The sequence below is a fragment of the Nerophis lumbriciformis genome, linkage group LG36 (genome assembly GCF_033978685.3).
Source record: "Nerophis lumbriciformis linkage group LG36, RoL_Nlum_v2.1, whole genome shotgun sequence".
Classification (NCBI taxonomy): domain Eukaryota; kingdom Metazoa; phylum Chordata; class Actinopteri; order Syngnathiformes; family Syngnathidae; genus Nerophis; species Nerophis lumbriciformis.
In genome coordinates, this window is record NC_084583.2 from 37,501 (window position 1) to 59,021 (window position 21,521).

The window sequence follows — 21,521 nt, forward strand, 5'->3', positions numbered from 1 at the left end:
ATCAAAGGGTTCAGAGGATCTGGAGAAATCACTGCACGTAAGCAGCTAAGCCCGTGACCTTCGATCCCTCAGGCTGTACTGCATCAACAAGCGACATCAGTGTGTAAAGGATATCAACACATGGGCTCAGGAACACTTCAGAAACCCACTGTCAGTAACTACAGTTGGTCGCTACATCTGTAAGTGCAAGTTAAAACTCTCCTATGCAAGGCAAAAACCATTTATCAACAACACCCAGAAAAGCCGTCGGCTTTGCTGGGCCCCGAGCTAATCTAAGATGGACTGATACAAAGTGGAAAAGTGTTCTGGGGTCTGACGAGTCCACATTTCAAATTGTTTTTGGAAAATGTGGACGTCGTGTCCTCCGGACCAAAGAGGAAAAGAACCATCCGGATTGTTCTAGGCGCCAAGTTGAAAAGCCAGCATCTGTGATGGTATGGGGGTGTATTAGTGCCCAAGACATGGGTAACTTACACATCTGTAAAGGCGCCATTAATGCTGAAAGGTACATACAGGTTTTAGAGCAACATATGTTGCCATCAAAGCAACGTTACCATGGACGCCCCTGCTTATTTCAGCAAGACAATGCCAAGCCACGTGTTACATCAACGTGGCTTCATAGTAAAAGAGTGCGGGTACTAGACTGGCCTGCCTGTAGTCCAGACCTGTCTCCCATTGAAAATGTGTGGCGCATTATGAAGCCTAAAATACCTGAAGGGAGACCCCCGGACTGTTGAACAACTTAAGCTGTACATCAAGCAAGAATGGGAAAGAATTCCACCTGAGAAGCTTCAAAAATGTGTCTCCTCAGTTCCCAAACATTTACTGAGTGTTGTTAAAAGGAAAGGCCATGTAACACAGTGGTGAACATGCCCTTTCCCAACTACTTTGGCACGTGTTGCAGCCATGAAATTCTAAGTTAATTATTATTTGCAAAAAAATAATAAAGTTTATGAGTTTGAACATCAAATATGTTGTCTTTGTAGTGCATTCAATTGAATATGGGTTGAAAAGGATTTGCAAATCATTGTATTCCGTTTATCTTTACATCTAACACATTTTCCCAACTCATATGGAAACGGGGTTTGTATTAGACATGCAAATGGGAAATGGGTGGAGAGACTCTGACAGAACCTTGGCAAGTTTTGTCACGCATCAGCACGTTTTGTTGTTGTACAATGTCAATAAAACGCTTTCACGTTGAGGAATTCTAGGCCCTGTTAAAAATAATCATACTCGGCCCACCCGAGCAGCAATCCTAATTTTTTGGGGGCCCCCTAAATGAGACTTCTCCTAACTTTATACTTAGTGTACTTGCCATGTCATCATGTCTGGAGGTGGCAGCGCGTTCACTTTGGGCTCAAACACCAGCTTCTTCCTGCCCTCTTTCACAACCACTGCGCCGCGCTGATCGTGCTTGTAGGAGATGTTGATGAAGGGGTGCTCTGGGGTGGGAAGGCAAACACCACAAAGACATTGGAAGTCACGCGGAAGAATAAAAATATGACCTTTTATTAAGGCCGTCCGTACCGAAGACGATCACTTTGGCGGTGGCGTTCTCGTGTTTTGTGGGCAAAGTCTCCGCTTTGCAGCGATACGAGCCCCTGTCCTCCATGGTGACGTTGGGCAGCACCAGGACTCTGCTCATTGTGAAAACCACAGCCGGGCGTTCCATTTTTGCCTGTGTGAAATGGCGATTTTCCTGAGAAAAAAGAAAAAGAAAAAGAGATCCCATAAAATGATGCATATTGTAGAGCAGTGGTGTGGTTTCTCTGCTGGCCTAACATAAGCCACGATCATAAATTAATACAAGTTCATTTTATTTTTCTATTACCTTTCCATAAATATAGAAAAGTATTCATATTATCTTCATGTCATATTAGGCTCCAGTGTTGCTTGTTTTTTTCGTTAGAGCTTTTTATCAGAATTCAGCATGAAATCGACATTAGCGGCGGCTGTGCAGGGTAAACGAACCGAGGACATACTTAAACTTAGACAAACTTTATTGAAATTGTTCCACACAGTAGCTCATTTACAAAGGATGGCAAGGATAATGCAGGCGTAAATTAGACTAAAATTGTACCTTTGTAGCAATATAAAATATAACATATTATATTATTATATGTTTATATAATATATACAATATATAACAAATCCCAATTACCATGTACAATATTACAGTATATGTAAACAAAAAATACAGTTGATAAGACTGTTGCGATAGCCAATCAGATGGTGAGTAGCCCATCTAGGCAGCCTTACGTTAAACCTGACTGTCAGAGTATGCTGGTGACAAACCCCAAGATGCACAGATGGCAGGCTTTGTCCAGGAAAACATGATTTAATTTAACACTATAGCAAAAAAACAACAACAAAAGGGTACAAACAAACGGTGCGCACAAGGCGGAGAACAAACTTGGCTATGAACTAAAATAGCACAAAGGCTAACTGTCGACAAGAAACAAAAACACTTACTGTGACACGAAGGAACTATGACATGAGCAGAGTGGACAAAAGTAGACAGAGCTACAACGACAAGTATTATGACAGGTAGTAGTGACATCGACAATAACAATAATCCAGCACTGACTGGAGGGGAAGGCAGGTTTAAATAGCAGCTGGCTGATTGACACCAGGTGTGGCCAGGTGCCAATCATCCACAGCTGAGGGGAAGGAGCACTCAGGGAGACAATCAGGAAATGAAGACAAAATAAAAGCGCTGACAGGAAACTAAGACAAACGCAGAGGAAAAACTAAAACAAAGTCAAACTGTCTGGGACAAGCCTGACACTGACAATCACAACTTGTGATTTGCCAAAGGGGGAAGTGGCACCGGTGCGGATACATTTTAATTTTATCTCATTTTAACCCAGGGTTAAAAAAAAAGGATATTTTTAAAGAGAAACTAGATGGAGGTCGGCCGACCACGGAAGCTAGCTAAGCTACTTGAATCAACGGACAACGAGTGGCGAATTGTGAGTTCAAATATTTTATTTCTTTATTATTTTTTTTTACAAACATTCAAATTTTGACAGTACCACATAAGATATGTTTGATGCCGGTTTATTGATTTTAAAATGTATATTTTCTGCTGGATCTACTCTCTATCTTACGTTGCCCTTTTTATGCTGCAGCTGTTACATATACTGTAATATTGTACATGGTCATTGGGGATTTGTCATATATTGTATATAATATAATAATATATCAATATATATTAGATACTGTACAATAATGTGTAAATATTACATATATGTTATATTTTATATTGCTACTATAGTACATTTTAGTCTACTTTATACCTGCATTATCCTTTCCATCCTTACTCTTGCTATATATTGTATATATTGTATAAAAATATAATATCATATAATAATATATCAGTATATATCATACACTGTATATATAATATGTAATTATTACATTTATGTTATATTTTGTATTGCTACTATAGTACTTTTTAGTGTACTTTATACCTGCATTATCCTTTCCATCCTTAACCTTGTTATATATTGTATATATTATATAAAAATATAATATCATATAATAATATAATACATCAGTATATATTATATACTGTATATATAATATGTAATTATTACATATATGTTATATTGCTACTATGGTACATTTTAGTCTACTTTATACCTGCATTATCCTTTCCATCCTTACCCTTGTTATATATTGTTTATATTATATAAAAATATAATATCATATAATAACATAATATATCAGTTTATATTATATACTGTATATATAATATGTAAATACTACATATATGTTATATTGCTACTATGTTACATTTTAGTCTACTTTATACCTGCATTATCCTTTCCATCCTTACCCTTGTTATATATTGTATATATTATATAAAAATATAATATCATATAATAATATATCAGTATATATTATATACTGTATATATAATATGTAAATATTACATACATGTTATATTGCTACTATGGTACATTTTAGTCGACTTTATACCTGCATTATCCTTTCCATCGTTACCCTTGTTATATATTGTATATATTATATAAAAATATAATATAATGTAATATATCAGTATATATTATATACTGTATATATAATATGTAAATATTACATATATGTTATATTGCTACTAGTCAACTTTATACCTGCATTATCCTTTCCATCCTTACCCTTGTTATATATTATATTTATCATATACAAATATAATATCATATAATAATATATCAGCATATATGATATACTGTATATATAATATGTACATATTACATATATGGCATATTTTATATTGCTACTATGGTACATTTTAGTCGACTTTATACCTGCATTATCCTTTCCATCCTTACCCTTGTTATATATTGTATATATTATATACAAATTTAATATCATATAATAATATAATATATCAGTATATATCATATACTGTATATATAATATGTAAATATGACATATGTGTTATATTTTATATTGCTACTATGGTACATTTTTAGTCTACTTTATACCACCATCCTTACCCTTTCCATCATTTGTTACTGAGCTACTGTGTGGAACAATTTCCCTTGTGGTTCAAAAAGTCTAAAATAGCCCGTTTAGGTGATTCAATGCCCGTTTCTGTATAGTTTTTCTCCAGCCGTGGTCTTGTGGTGACTCAGTAGGACATCACTGAAGGCCTAGGTGGGAAACGCCACCCTGCAACACCTTATTTTGGAAATGCATCCTCCTTACTTTCTTTCTCGGGAAATCCCAGGAAAAGCTGATTCTTTCGTTAAAGGTGGTCTGCCCGGTGCAGTTGAGGACCAGCGTGTCTCCGACCAACAGTCTGACGCGCTCAGGGGTGACCTTCACGTTGGCAAGGAAAGTAGCTGTAAAAAAGAGCAAAGTTAATTTTCCCCCCTTGTGCCGCCCTTCACTGAAAAGGAGCCCGTTTGTCACTCACACTGTCTCCTGGGCATGTAGTCCGAGCGAAAGTCACGCCCGTTGACGATGGTGGTGCAGGTCAATATGGTGTACACGGTGGAGGGACCGAAGGGGATTCTGAAGCCCTCCTTTGGATCCCATTTGACTTCCTTGGCAACTTTCTCTGGAAAATGTGTGTCCTGAAACCAAAAAAAAAAACACAACACAGAATGAATGGTGTGATAGTGACAGTGCGCCTTATTACCCGGTGCGCCTAATGTAAGGAATGAGTTTGGTTGCGCTTACCCACCTCGAAGCTATTTTATTCTGTATGTGGTGTAGTGATAAGTGTGATCAGTAGATGGCAGCCAAACATAAGAGATTTAAGTTCAGTACCCATGATTGTCACACACACATACTAGGTTTGGTCAATTATTCTCTGCTTTTTTAAAAGGGGCGCCGGAAGTTGGCAGACCCGTCAGCGATCCTGTTCTGTCTCCTTGTAATGTTTGATCCTGTTCTGTCTCCTTGTAATGTTTGATCCTGTTCTGTCTCCTTGTAATGTTTGATCCTGTTCTGTCTCCTTGTAATGTTTGTCTGATCTTGAATGAGATTGTGCTGAAAATGTTAATATCCCCTCGGGATTTATAAAGTATTTCTGATTCTGATTCTGATCTTACCCATCACCCTTGATCACACCCTGGGATGTGAGGGGAGCAGTGAGCAGCAGCGGTGCTCAATGTGTATTTTACTTCTGTTTTGAATGTTATTTTTTAGTCTGTCCTTTGTCTCTATTTTCTTTGTATTGTACGGCCCTTTGTTCTTCAAACTGTGCTTGTTTTTAAAGGGCTTTATAAATAAAGTTAATTCCCATGGACGGTGTCCAACTTTGAATACTCAAAAAAATGGTCAATATTTCCAAACTTCCCGAGCTTAACTTCCCGTGGTAAATTTCCGGAAAGTTCCCGGAAATTTACCGGAAACTTTCCACCCCTTTGCAATCCTAAATATAATTCACTAGTCCGGCGTGCGATTGGTTCATTGGTTCGTGCAGAAAAGGGAAGTACGCACTCACACGACTACTATCAGTTCCATCTGAGACTGTTGTTTGTTCACAAGCGGGCACAAAGTGGCACTGTCATAAAGCGGCGCCACAAATAGAAGCACCTCTGCAGGAACTTAGTGGTACCCAGCCCACCGACAGGTTCATAAGTTCACCGGAGAGCTTCCTAGGGTGTCCGATGAACGGTATCAAAAGCCACGGGATCCGTTACCTTGTTGTTTCCTCCGGACAGGTTTTGTGCCGCATTTCCTGCCGTTTGTAAATTTAGCCCGAGATTCTATTCTGAGCGAGAGAAAACACTCCAGCAGCAACTTCCTGCCCTGACAGGAAGCAGACAGAGCGACTCCCTGAGCTTCCCTTTGAGCCTGTCGTGTTCCTTCAAGATTACTTTTGTGAGAACCACATTTGTTCATTCGGGTCACGGCTTTAAGTTTGTGAACGTCGTCACCTTGGGTGTCAAACCTACGGCCCGCGAACAGGTTTTATCCGGCCCCTCAGCATGAGTTTGCTAAGTATAAAAATTAACCTGAAATTTCTGAATTAAACCGCTGTTCTAAATGTGTCCACTAGATGTCGCAATAGCAATTATTTGTATCTTTGTAGATGATGCTACTTATGTACAAAATAAACCACATGAAAATCATCAAACTACATAAATAACATACTGTAATTTGATTTTGATATTTTTTTCACTTCCCTCAATTTTTGAATGAAAGAAACTGCTGTTCTAAATGTGTCCACTGGATGTCGCAATAGCAATTCTCTGTGTCTTTGTCGATGATGCTACATATGTACAAAATAAACCACATGATGTTAGGAAAATAATCAAACTACATAAAGAACATACTCTAATTTGATTTTGCTATCATTTTTTTATCTTGATAGATTGAAAATTAACACCAATGAGTTGACTGATGAACATTATCACATCATTTATTCAGAAAATATAAAAGACAAATAAAGGTAGAATACTATGTAAGTGTAAAAAAAACAAAAAAACAACAACATTATGATTTGTACATTTTCAGAATGTGCTTGTTCTATTTTTAAACGGATAAAACAATCTGAAGTTGTCTTTATTTTTAAGTTATCGTGCCGTGATTTTACCAGTCCGGCCCACTTGGGAGTAGATTTTTCTCTATGTGGCCCCCATCTAAAATGACTTTTGACACCCCTGATGTTTCACTTTATCACTACTTTATACTGTTTGTGTTATCCATTATAGTTTATCGAGTTTTATTATCAACTTTATTTTTGGTATTCATTTAGTCAAGGTAGGGCCGATCATTGTTGAAATTATTTGGAATTTTAAGTTGTGCTTTTTCTTTTTTAGAACCTTGTTGAATATTCCCCATATACTTTTTATGTTCTCTTTATTTTTGTCTAACGATTGACTATAGTGTTCTTTTTCATGTTTTCTCAAAATCCATATCCAAGTGTATATATATATATATATAATGTAGTAACAGACACCTTCATAACAATATATAATATGTACAATATACACACTGCAAGTATATATATAATGTAGTAACAGACACCTTCATAACACTATGTAACATGTACAATATACACACTGCAAGTATATATATAATGTAGTAACAGACACCTTCATAACAATATGTAATAAAAGCCCGGGATTGAACTCAGGACTACTCAGGACCTTCGTATTGTGAGGCACATGCACTAACCCCCTGTCCAACCGTTTTAAAGTCTAATCAACCAAAAATGTCACGATGGTGACATTACCTCTGCGCACCCCCCTAAGGGTCCTGGACCCCGTGTGGAAGACTTCTACACTAAAGCTGTGGTTCATTTTGTATGTATTTTCTTTCATCAAACAAAAGTTCCATACGAGCAGAACTAACACATCAAGAGTCCATTTGAGTCCATTTTAGTCCTGCTTATTAGTGATTCCCAGAGCCCAAAAAAAGTCTGCGGGCTATTGAGCGTTTTCTATTGGGGCTCCAGTACTCTGGAATGCCCTCCCAGTAACAATTAGAGATGCTACCTCAGTAGAAGCATTTAAGTCCCATCTTAAAACTCATTTGTATACTCTAGCCTTTAAATAGACCCCCTTTTAGACCAGTTGATCTGCCGTTTCTCTTCTGCTCTTCCCCTTTCTCCTTCGTGGGGTGGGGGGGCACAGGTTCGGTGGCCACGGATGAAGCGCTGGCTGTCCAGGGTCGGGACACAGGGTGGACCACTCGTCTGTGCATCAGTTGGGGACATCTCTGCGCTGCTGACCTGTCCTCGCTCGGGATGGTCTCCTGCTGGCCCCACTATGGGCTGGACTCTCACTATTATGTTAAATCCACTATGGACTAGACTCTCACACTATTATGTTAGATCCACTATGGACTGGACTCTCACACTACTATGTTAGATCCACTACGGACTGGACTCTCACACTATTATGTTAGATCCACTATGGACTGGACTCTCACTATTATGTTAGATCCACTATGGACTGGACTCTCACTATTATAAATAAAGTTGATTTGATTTGATTTGATATTATGTTAGATCCACTATGGACTGGACTCTCACACTATTAACTAGATCCACTATGGACTGGACTCTCACTATTATGTTAGATCCACTATGGACTGGACTCTCACACTATTATGTTAGATCCACTATGGACTGGACTCTCACAATATTATGTTAGATCCGCTATGGACTGGACTCTCACAATATTATGTTAGATCCACTATGGACTGGACTCTCACACTATTATGTTAGATCCACTATGGACTGGACTCTCACACTATTATGTTAGATCCACTATGGACTGGACTCTCACACTATTATGTTAGATCCACTATGGACTGGACTCTCACACTATTATGTTAGATCCACTATGGACTGGACTCTCACAATGTCATGTTAGATCCACTATGGACTGGACTCTCACAATATTATGTTAGATCCACTATGGACTGGACTCTCACTATTATGTTAGATCCACTATGGACTGGACTCTCACACTATTATGTTAGATCCACTATGGACTGGACTCTCACAATATTATGTTAGATCCACTATGGACTGGACTTTCACTATTATGTTAGATCCACTATGGACTGGACTCTCACACTATTAACTAGATCCACTATGGACTGCACTCTCACACTATTATGTTAGATCCATTATGGACTTGACTCTCACACTATTAACTAGATCCACTATGGACTGGACTCTCACACCATTATGTTAGACCCACTATTGACTGGACTCTCATAATATTATGCTAGATCCCCAACGGACTAGACTCTCACAATATTATGCTAGATCCACTATGGACTGGACTCTCACAATATTATGCTAGATCCACTCGACATCCATTGCACCGGTCGCCCTGGAGGGGGGTCCCCACATCTGCGGTCCCCTCCAAGGTTTCTCATTGTTATCCCATTGTGTTGAGTTTTTCCTTGCCCTGATGTGGGATCTGAGCCGAGGATGTCGTTGTGGCTTGTGCAGCCCTTTGAGACACTGGTGATTTAGGGCTATATAAGTAAACATTGATTGATTGATTGATTTTAACCAAACCCAACTTGAGTGTGAACTATCTTTGTTATTGTTGGTCCAGACCGAACCACAGGTGTTATTAACGCAGCCTCAGTGCTAAGTGTCTTCTAGTGTTTGTATGCCAAAGTTCTTTTGGTAGACCTTACCGCGTGTAGTTTTACAACAAAACTGGGGGAGGACGTGTGGCACGGTATCACAAGACTGGTCTCATGTCTGTCGATGCCCAGGACGTAGGGTGTCTGATCATGGGGCTCCACAAAAGGCTGTTCAGGATCTACAAAACAACACCAAAAGATTTCAAGTCAGGCGAGATGCAAACGTCTCTGGAGACACTACACTGAAGGAACTGAATGGGAAAACAATCAATCAGTGATGTGCGTGATCAAGGAAGAGCTATTTAAAAAGTTAGCATGGAATATGATGTCAGGACTGTAAACTAGGGCCTTAGACTAAACAAAAGCATGACTCTCCGACCAAATGGGAAGCACATTCAAGGGGATTCATTCTGCACCGTGTTTAGTCTGCGTAGTCCCATATCACAAAGGTTTCTGGCCCTTGCTTGTTTGTTCATCAGTCTTTTCATGCACGTCCAAGGAAAATATCTGGACTGCAGCTAAAATTGTACCCCGTACGCTGCCTCGCTCAATCTCCTCTGCAACAATGTGACTGCTTCCATGTGCCGTGTGGAGGAGACTCAAGGAAACGGTAGCTAGAACAGGAAACCACAATCAGCGACCAAAGCTTCCTGTGGAATCACATGCTCCCTCTCACCTGAGCACAACAGAACCCGGGCAATCAAAGGAACGATTTCCTCCTACTGTCATTCTATACAAGATCATTTAGCCTTAGTCATTCGTGACTGGAAGGTTGACCTTTAGGGGAAACTGGAGGGGAATAAAAACTTGGCCAGGGAACAAAAATCTTCATTTTAGGAGGCCCTGGATCATTAGAACATTTAATGAAATGAAACCATGTGAGACGTACACAGGGGAAAATCTGGTGAAGCTGATTGGAAACCATCGGTTTTACGAGAGTTCCTTTCACACTGGCTGCCTTTCCATTGCAGTTTTCCGCAGAATATAAGCGATGTTTCAAAAATTTCGACTAAATCCATTGAAGGGTGTTTTGCTCGTAATACATGCGGATGAAGAGACAGAGCTGCGGGACGGACAAGCTTCACAGTGTCTTGGCTGAATGAGCAGGTATCGGACACCTCGGTCTCCTTAGGCCCCATTTACACTAAGCCGGATAAGGTCATCCAGGGTAAATCCCACATAACCTTATCCGTGTCCACACACACAACAATGCCACTGTTTAAGACCCCCTCACCCCTCCGTCCGCCGGCGCAACGCGACCTAATATGCATGTGCGGAAAATGCACACACGTCATCATCACCTCCAGTGTTGCTTTGTGTGCAAGTTCTTAAAGGGGAACATTATCACAATTTCAGAATGGTTAAAACCATTAAAAATCAGTTCCCAGTGGCTTATTATATTTTTCGAAGTTTTTTTCAAAATTTTACCCATCACGCAATATCCCTAAAAAAAGCTTCAAAGTGCCTGATTTTAACCATCGTTATAAACACCCGTCCATTTTCCTGTGACGTCACATAGTGAAGCCAACACAAACAAACATGGCGGAAAGAACAGCAAGCTATAGCGACATTAGCTCGGATTCAGACTCGGATTTCAGCGGCTTAAGCGATTCAACAGATTACGAATGTATTGAAACGGATGGTTGTAGTGTGGAGGCAGGTAGCGAAAACCAAATTGAAGAAGAAACTGAAGCTATTGAGCCATATCGGTTTGAACCGTATGCAAGCGAAACCGACGAAAACGACACGACAGCCAGCGACACGGGAGAAAGAGAGGACGAATTCGGCGATCGCCTTCTAACCAACGATTGGTATGTGTTTGTTTGGCATTAAAGGAAACTAACAACTATGAACTAGGTTTACAGCATATGAAATACATTTGGCAACAACATGCACTTTGAGAGTGCAGACAGCCCAATTTTCATCAATTAATATATTCTGTAGACATACCCTCATCCGCGCTCTTTTCCTGAAAGGTGATCTGTCCAGTTTTGGAGTTGATGTCAGCAGGCCAGGGAATCTAGGGTCGATATTCTTCTCTTGATCATCTTCGGTGGCATAAGGGACGGTGTGAGCCAAGACATCCAGGGGGTTTAGCTCACTCGTCTGCGGGAACAAACTGCCGCCATTGCTTGCCGTGCTACCGAGGTCCTTTGTCCCTGAATTGCTCACACACTCCGGCAGATTCAATGGGGGTCTGGCGGCAGATTTCTTTGACTTTATGGTTGGAAATGCATCTGCTTTGAGTGTCGCAGGATATCCACACATTCTTGCCATCTCTGTCATAGCATAGCTTTCGTCGGTAAAGTGTGCGGAACAAACGTCCAATTTCTTGCCACTTTGGCATCTTTGGGCCACTGGTGCAACTTGAATCTGTCCCTGTTGGTGTTGTTACACCCTCCGACAACACACCGACGAGGCATGATGTCTCCAAGGTACGGAAAACAGTCGAAAAAACGGAAAATAACAGAGCTGATTTGACTCGGTGTTTGAGAAAATGGCGGATTGCTTCCCGATGTGACGTCACAAGAGCGAATATTAGAAAGGCGTTTAATTCGCCAAAATTCACCCATTTAGAGTTCGGAAATCGGTTAAAAAAATATATGGTCTTTTTTCTGCAACATCAAGGTATATATTGACGCTTACATAGGTCTGGTGATAATGTTCCCCTTTAAATGTAACTTATCTGAACAATATCCAGTGTTGTGGTATTTCAGTTCACTGGAATCCAGTGTGCTGTGGGGCCCTATTGTAGTGAATCACTCGTGAGACATCATAAACTAATCAAATCTTACGTCCCTGGACACGAGAACTTAAATGATGACCAATGTCTGATCCTGGAACGACTTGGTATTGGATCGATACCTACATTTCTGGCATCATCCAAAACTAATGTATCAAACAACAGAAGAATAAGTGATTATTACATTTTAACAGAAGTGTAAATAGAACATAGTAAGCAGATATTAACAGTAAATGAACAAGTGGATTAGTAATCAATTTTTACAGCTTGTCCTTTATGATGTAGACAAAATAATAGGTAGATAAATGACAATATGTTACTGCATACGTCAGCAGACTAATTAGGAGTCTTTGTTTGTTTACTTACTACTAAAAGACAAGTTGTCTAGTATGTTCACTATTTTATTTAAGGACTAAATTGCAATAATAAACATATGTTTAATGTACCCTAAGATTTTTTGTTCAAATAAAGACAATAATGAAATTTTTTGTGGTCCCGTTTATTTAAAAAAGTATCGAAATACATTTTGGTACCGGTACCAAAATATTGTGCAAAACCTAAATATCGCAATAAAAAACTGGTAAAGAAACACCCATACATCTAAAAACCTCTCAAACATCGCCGAAGCACTCTCATGAGGTGGCCGAGACCCACATGCCCCCAACAATGTCGAGGGGGCCCTTGATCTTCAGCCGCAATTCGTCTGTGAATTCCTCGTTCACAATTCTCTCCCAAAAATCCCTTATTGGTGGCCGCTGCAATACGGAAGGACGCTGCCTTTGAGCGAGCATGAAATAAAGACAATAATGCGATTTTTTGTGGTCCCCTTTATTTAGAAAAGTATCGAAAAACATTTTAGTACCGGTACAAAAATATAGGTATTGACTAGAGATGTCCGATAATATCGGCCTGCCAATATTATCAGCCGATAAATGCGTTAAAATGTAATATCGGAAATTATCGGTATCGGTTTTTAATTTTTTAATTATTTTTTTATTTTATTTTTTAATTAAATCAACATAAAAAACACAAGATTCACTTACAATAAGTGCACCAACCCAAAAAAAACTCCCTCCCCCATTTACACTCATTCACACAAAAGGGTGGCGTGGCGCAGTGGAAGAATGGCCGTGCGCGACCCGAGGGTCCCTGGTTCAATCCCCACCTAGTACCAACCTCGTCATGTCCGTTTTGTCCTGAGCAAGACACTTCACCCTTGCTCCTGATGGGTGCTGGTTAGCGCCTTGCATGGCAGCTCCCTCCATCAGTGTGTGAATGTGTGTGTGAATGGGTAAATGTGGAAGTAGTGTCAAAGCGCTTTGAGTATCTTGAAGGTAGAAAAGCGCTATACAAGTACAACCCATTTATTTATCATTTCTGTTATTAATATTGTGGTTCCTACATTATATATCAATATATATCAATACAGTCTGCAAGGGATACAGTCCGTAAGCACACATGATTGTGCGTGCTGCTGGTCCACTAATAGTACTAACCTTTAACAGTTAATTTTACTCATTTTCATTAATTACTAGTTTCTATGTAACTGTTTTTATATTGTTTTACTTTCTTTTTTATTCAAGAAAATGTTTTTAATTTATTTATCTTATTTTATTTTATAATTTTTTTTTTAAAGTACCTTATCTTCACCATACCTGGTTGTCCAAATTAGGCATAATAATGTGTTAATTCCACGACTGTATATATCGGTTGATATCGGTAATTAAAGAGTTGGACAATATCGGAATATCGGATAGCGGCAAAAAGCCATTATCGGACATCCCTAGTATTGACACAACCCTAGTTCTTAGTACGTTGTAGTGGTTTTAGCCTGTTTACAAGATTAAAAAAATGTCCCCATGTATCCTTTGATTCTTCAGTATGTGGCTGTCAGAAAAATTGCATTTAAATTATCAAAAAAACTTTCCGTTCTCTGAGTTCCCAGTGAACAGACGAAAGCTGTCTTTGTTGCACCAAGCCAAAGGCTTGGAAAATTCCGCTGTGTACGGTGGGAAGAGATGGGAGGGGTTGTCTATTGTCATCCAAGACCTGCCCAAGCTCGATCCAGGACCAGTCCAAGCCCGAGGCATCTTTTTCTTTTGTGTTAATGTGACCGAAAACAATGGCTGTTTACATACCCCCCATTCCTTTAGAAACAGCTGTTGTTATGTAAACAGGGAAAGTCCAAATAAAAAGAGGTGGCGTACAATCTTTCGCCAGAGCGTGGGTGACACTGTAAGACATGGGTGTCAAACTCTGGCCCGCGGGCCAAATTTGGCCCGCCGTGTAATTTCACTTGGCCCGTGAGGTGATATCAAATTAACACAAGAGCTGGCCCGCCGATCATATACAGCAGCGGTGCCGCGGTACACCGCTAATTCTCATACTTGCCAAATCTCCCGGGAGACTCCCAAATTTCAGTGCCCCTCCCGAGAATTGAAACGTCCCCTTTTCATCCAGTCCAACAAGTGCTGGCTCAGTTACATAAGATGTACGGCTCTGGCACGCACACATTAGTGAATGCAACGCATACTTGATATTCAGCGATACAGGTTACACTGAGGGTGCCAGTATAAAAACCTTGAACATTGTTAGAAATATACGCCACACTGTGAATCCACACCAAACAAGAATGATAAACATATTTCGGGAGAACATCTGCACAGTAACACAACATAACACAACAGAACAAATACCCAGAACCCTTTGCAGCACTAACTCTTCCGGGACGCTACAATATACACCCCCGCTACCTCCAAACCCCGCCCCACACACACACACACACACACACACACACACACACACACACACACACACACACCTTGTAGCGTCAGGTTCCAGGTGTTGTGCCGGATAATGCACCCCCGGCGTAGAATGCACCCCCTGACGGGAGTGTTATATCAACTAAAGCCCACACTTAAAGTTTCCACATGCAAGATTTAATGTATTTAAAAATGTTATTTAATAAGAAGCCAAAAGTGCAAAAAGAATAATGTTCATGTTGGAGGAGTTGTGAATGAATGAAATATGAAATCCGTGCTGCCGTCTGCAGGCGTACCTAATGTTGTGGCCCAACAGCGACTGCAGCATGGATTTCATATTTCATTCATTTGGAGATAGCGGGGGTGTATATTGTAGCGTCCCGGAAGAGTTAGTGCTGCATGGGATTCTGGGTATTTGTTCTGTTGTGTTTATGTTGTGTTACTGTGCGGATGTTCTCCCAAAATGTGTTTGTCATTCTTGTTTGGTGTGGATTCACAGTGTGGCGTATATTTCTAACAATGTTAAAGTTGCTTATATGGCCACTCTCAGTGTAACCTGTATCGCTGTTGATGACGTATGATTTGCATTCACGTGAGTGTGCGTACAGAAGCCGCTCATATCTTGTGACTATGGCGGACACGTTGTTAGAAGGGATGAAAAGCTGACGTGACGTCAGCTCGTAGAGGACGTTAAAAGCAGTGCCTGTAAGGCACGCCCCCCAAGACTGTGGAACACCAGATATATTGACTGATGAACACCTTCGTTCGATAATGAAGGTTGCCTCAGCCCAAAGCCTGAGCCCCGACATTAATGAACTAGCATCCAAGAAAAGATGGCAGGTATCTGGCTTGGGCACGTCAGATTAGATCAGTGTGTTGCAAACTGAGCAGTTTAAAGTCCTGAATGGTTGGTTTATTCATTATTTTATTTTCAAATTTATTAGCCTGTGGAAAAAGTTAATGTTGATATTTACCTCAGAAGGCTGCAAATAGAAAAGAGGCATTACAATGGCATTTGATATGCCATTGATATTTTTTAATTATTATTATTATTTGAAACTGGATTTTGCATGTCACTATAAAGTTATATAAGCCTTGCTTGTTCAATATTTAATGCAAAACTTGTTTGGGTCCCTATCAAAAAGGTTAATTTGTTGCTTTGTTCAGTTTAAAATTTTGGCCCACTCTGTATTTGAGTTTGACACCCCTGCTGTAAGAGGTTACAGCTCGACACGTTTCTCCTCAAATTGAACAAAATTGAATTCTGTCTCCGTTTATTTCCTTGCTGCTTGTCTTGTTTAATAGATGTCATCGATGTTTGAACCTGACAGTGGCCCTCGGAGTACCTTTGACTGGCGACTAAAACCTGACTTTATGTTGCACATCACAGTTCTCTTTCTTTTCCCCTCAGTAGCTGGAAAGTACACACGTGTGCTTCTAGACTATTTAAGACTGTCTGTCAAGAAGCCGGCGTCAGCAGATCCCAATCACCCTGCGAAAACCTCACAGTCGTCTTTCATCGCCGTTCTTATATGACCTTGACCAAAACAAACGGGCAAAAACGTCTGGACAATGAAAACAATTCAAGAAAGAAAAAATAAAAGATTCTTATCCTCGCCGTACTTTGGGCTTTATTTTCTCATGGTGGAAAAGGACCTCTTGGGGGAATAACGCGCCTACAAAGACCGTGTTTGATGTTTATGTAAGTGCAGAACTCACCTGTGACGTAGACGTAGGTGGATGTGGTGTAGTCCGAGCCATCTGCGGTGTAGCTGCAGCGGTATTCCCCCGTGTGATTGGCAGCCATCTGCGTGATGAGCAGTTTGCTGCAGTGAGAGTGACGTCTGGACTGGCACTGCTGCACCTTCATGCCCTCCCTGGGAAGAGATCGGCGATGGTCCACCGGGGTCGGGAGTGTCCAGCGCAGCGGTCTGTGGCCCCTGGTGGGGGACGGATAGGATCGGGAGTGGGATTGAGTACAAAAAAGTCCACTGAAGCATGACCGATTCTTCTAAATTAGGAGTGTCTCAACCAGGGGTGTCCAAACTTTTTCACTTGGGGGGCCGCATTGGGCTCAAAAAAAATTGGCCGATGGCCGACAGCTCACGTTTGTATACATACATACTGTACATATATATATATATATATATATATATATACTGTATATAGCCTATAACATGGGTAGGCAGCCAAAAACGTTGAAAGAGCCATATTGGACCAAACATACAAAAAAAAAAAATCTGTCTGGAGCCGCAAAAAATGAAAAGCCGTATATATCACATAATGTAAGTGTCTATATTAGCTATATTAGCCTACTATCAAAATGACTTTAAAAGTCTTATATAAGTGCTATAATGAAGACAAGACATGAAGTAAGTGTCTATATTAGTTATATTAGCCTACTATCAAAATGACTTTAAAAGTCTTATATAAGTGTTATAATGAAGGCAACACATGATGTAAGTGTCTATATTAGCCTACTATCAAAATGGCTTTAAAAGTCTTATATAGGTGTTATAATGAAGACAACACATGATGTTAGTGTCTATATTAGTTATATTAGCCTACTATCAAAATGACTTTAAAAGTCTTATATAAGTGTTATGATGAAGACAATACATGATGTAAGTGTCTATATTAGCTATATTAGCCTACTATCAAAATACTTTAAAAGTCTTATATAAGTGTTACAATGAAGACAACACATTATGTGTCTATATGAGCTATATTAGCCTACTATCAAAATGACTTTAAAAGTCTTATATAAGTGTTATAATGAAGACAACACATGATGTAAGTGTCTATATTAGCTATAATAGCCTACTATCAAAATGACTATGTGTCGCAGGCTGAAGCAAATCTTCGTTGACAGAAATGTTGAAATGTAATATTTATTCTGCACATTTTGACAACATTAGAAAGCATTAGTGAATCAGAGGCTACTCAGAAGGTGAGATAACTCCTGGAAATGACTGGCTTAGAATGGCCAAAGGTATATATGTGTGTGTGTGTCCAAGTTAAAGGAAACAGTCTTCTTCTAATGGATTTATTACAATCTTTGCAAGTTGGGTCATGTTTGCTGTGGTCTGGAACAACATGGCGCACAAACCACTATCAGAAATGCAGCCAATATTACATACAGATAATGTGTGATGAGACATGCAAATATACATTATATACAAAGAGGATAAAAGTAAAGGATATTAAATGAGCTCAAATATAGCTACAAATGAGGTATGATGATGCAATATGTACATACAGCTAGCCTAAATAGCAGGTTAGCATCGATTAGCTTGCAGTCATGCACTGACCAAATATGCCTGATTAGCACTCTACACAAGTCAATAACATCAACAAAGTCCTTGTTTGTGCTTTCACGCACAGCATAAAATGTTTAGTGGACAAAATGAGACAAAGAAGGAGATTTTACATGTAAACAAACTGTTGCGTCATAGTCCACACGATGGTGAGTTCAAGAACCGCCGAAATGAGTAGGACAAAACTATGTTCACCAAATAGTGAGACATGTTTTATATTCTAGTTTCTTCAAAATAGCAGCCCTTTGCTCTGATTACTGCTTTGCGCACTCTTGGCATTCTCTGCATGAGCTTCAAGAGGTGGTCACCTGAAATGGTTTTCACTCCACAGGTGTGCCTCATCAGAGTTGATGAGTGGAATTTCTCGTTTTATCAATGGGGTTGGGACCATCAGTTGTGTTGGGAATGAGAAGGTGTGTCCCAACGTTTGGCCTGTACTGTACCTATTTGCATATTACATTAATATCATTGGATATTAAGAGCATGTGAAAGTTCGACTTCTACCTTGTTTACTTCCGTGACGACGTCCTTAAAGTTTTGTATTCAATCAGAAATATCAAGCAGCTAAAATGTGTCAAACATGCATAAGTGCAGAGAGAGAGAGTGTTGTATTTGTCCCATCATGCACTGTAATGGAATTAAACGGGTGCAATTAAAAAAAAAATGGTATAGAAGTTTGGACGTTTTTATTATAACATCGACAAAGTTCAGTGAGCAGGTTGTGTTACGTGTGTGTCGACTTATGTCAGTTGAATTTTTTTTTTTTTTTTTTTTTTTTGCACCATGACTAGGGAAGGTTGTTTGGATTGGGTTGTATAAGTGAATGCTGCGTTCATGGTCATTGACCTGATTTACACATTGTCAGATTGAAAACATTCCTTCTTAAACTTATGGTGAGGCTAAACTAAAAGGAATCTGGAGACTGCCATCTACTGGTCACACTTATCATTTCACCATATACCAAATAAATATCTTTGAGGTCGGTAAGCAAAACCAAAATTATTACGTACATTAGGTGCAACGGGTTATAAGGCACACTGTCGAGATTTGAGGAAAAAAAGTATTTTAAGTGCATTTTATAGTCCAGAAAATATGGTACTCGACTTTCACGGGCCACATGTGGCGGGCCAGATCTGGCCCCCGGGCCTTGAGTTTGACACCTGGGCATTAGACAGACACATGTGCTCTTGGACATTCCTCCCAGGGGCTACAAAATGATCAAACGGTGAGCAGGTTGTGTTACGTGTGACCATGTGTGTCGACTTTTATGTCAGTTGAATTGTTTTGGGTTTTTTTTCACATGACTAGGGAAGGTTGTTTTGATTGGGTCGTATAAGTGAATGCTGCGTTCATGGTCATCAACCTGATTTACACATCGTCAGATTGAAAACATTCCTTCTTAAACTCATGGTGAAGCTTAACTAAAAGGAATCTGGTGACTGCCATCTACTGGTCACACTTATCATTTCACCATATACCAAATAGAATATCTTTGAGGTCGGTAAGCAAAACCAAAATGATCACGTACATTCGGTGCACCGGGTTATAAGGCACACTGTCGAGTTTTGAGGAAAAAAAGTATTTTAAGTGCACCTTATAGTCCAGAAAATATGGTACTCGACTTTCACGGGCCACATCATATGATACGGCGGGCCAGATATGGCCCCCGGGCCTTGAGTTTGATACCTGTGCACTAGACAGACACATGTGCTCTTGGACAATCCTCCCAGGGTCTACAACATGATCAAACGGTGAGCAGGTTGTGGTACGTGTAACCCTGTGTTTGCGACTTTTATGTCAGTTGAATTGTTTTGGGGTTTTTTTCCACCATGACTAGGGAAGGTTGTTTGGATTGGGTCATATAAGTGAATGCTGCGTTCATGGTCATCGACCTGATTTACACATCGTCAGATTGAAAACATTCCTTCTTAAAATCACCGTGAGGCTTAACTAAAAGGAATCTGGAGACTGCCATCGACTGGTCACACTTATCATTTCACCATATACCAAATAGAATATCTTTGAGGTCGGTAAGCAAAACCAAAATGATCACGTACATTAGGTGCACCGGGTTATAAGGCACACTGTCGAGATTTGAGGGGAAAAAAGGATTTTAAGTGCACCTTACGTGTGACCATGTGTGTCAACTTTTATGTCAGTTGAATTGTTTTGGGGGTTTTTTGCACCATGACTAGGGAAGGTTGTTTGGATTGGGTCATATAAGTGAATGCTGGTCATTGACCTTATTTACACATCGGCAGATTGAAAACATTGCTTCTTAAACTCATGATGAGGCTAAACTAAAAGGAATCTGGAGACATTTCGCTTAAAAAAAACAATTCCTGCATTTCAGCTTTGTCTTGCAGATGACAAAGCGTCTGTCACATTTACACAGTAAATTTACGGCACCCTCGCCGCACTTTGGACCCCCCCGGCTCTAAAGGCTTTGCAGACCGGGTCTATTTTAAGCAACAGCGTCACAGCTGGCAATGAACTTTCACGCCTCTTAGTTCAGGATGGCAGCGTCCGTTTCTCCCCTTTTGGGAGTTTGGGCCCCAGCCATTGCGTTTTGCTTTATTTTGAGTTGAGTCGTGAGTCATCTGATAATCTGAACTTTCACATGGGAACATGTTTCTCTCGAGCGACGTGCATTCCTTCCACACAGCGTCCACTTGAAAAGGCTCATTAAAGGCATCCCAGAGGAACATCAAACATGTCTCGCATACCTCGGCTTTTGCCTGCAGAATTTTGGGTCAAACAGGCCTCCAGAGGCTTGTCCGGTGACAGAAAACAAGGAAATATAGGACAGCTGTCTAAGCATATTTGGCCTTATAGGGAAGCCTTGCATTACACCAGGGCTGTCAAACTCCTTTTCACCGAGGGCCACATGGGTGCCATCAGAGGGCCACTTGTAGCAGTGAGTACCGTATTTTTCGGACCATAGGGCGCATCGGATTATAAGGCGCACTGCCAACGAGCGGGTCTATTCAGGTCTTTTTTCATACAAAAGTCGCACCGGATTATAAGGCACATTTAAGGAGTCATCCATCCATCCATCCGTCCGTCCGTCTTCTTCAGCTTATCTGAGGTCGGGTCGCGGGGGCAGCGTGAATAATGTGAATA

At 40.2% G+C, this 21,521-nt stretch overlaps 1 protein-coding gene across 1 annotated transcript in view; it reads right to left on the bottom strand.

The window, feature by feature from the left end:
* kdrl (kinase insert domain receptor like) overlaps positions 1-21,521 on the bottom strand; it is a gene marked incomplete at its 3' end in the record, with an annotated part of 97,107 nt that overhangs the window by 36,394 nt on the left and 39,192 nt on the right. The window contains exons 3-8 of the mRNA XM_061930507.2: positions 16,801-17,021; positions 9,628-9,755; positions 4,928-5,087; positions 4,717-4,853; positions 1,531-1,702; positions 1,319-1,445 (exon numbers count right to left, since the gene is read on the bottom strand). Of these exons, the coding sequence (XP_061786491.1) occupies positions 1,319-1,445; positions 1,531-1,702; positions 4,717-4,853; positions 4,928-5,087; positions 9,628-9,755; positions 16,801-17,021 (945 nt within the window). The remainder of the gene's footprint in view (positions 1-1,318; positions 1,446-1,530; positions 1,703-4,716; positions 4,854-4,927; positions 5,088-9,627; positions 9,756-16,800; positions 17,022-21,521) is intronic.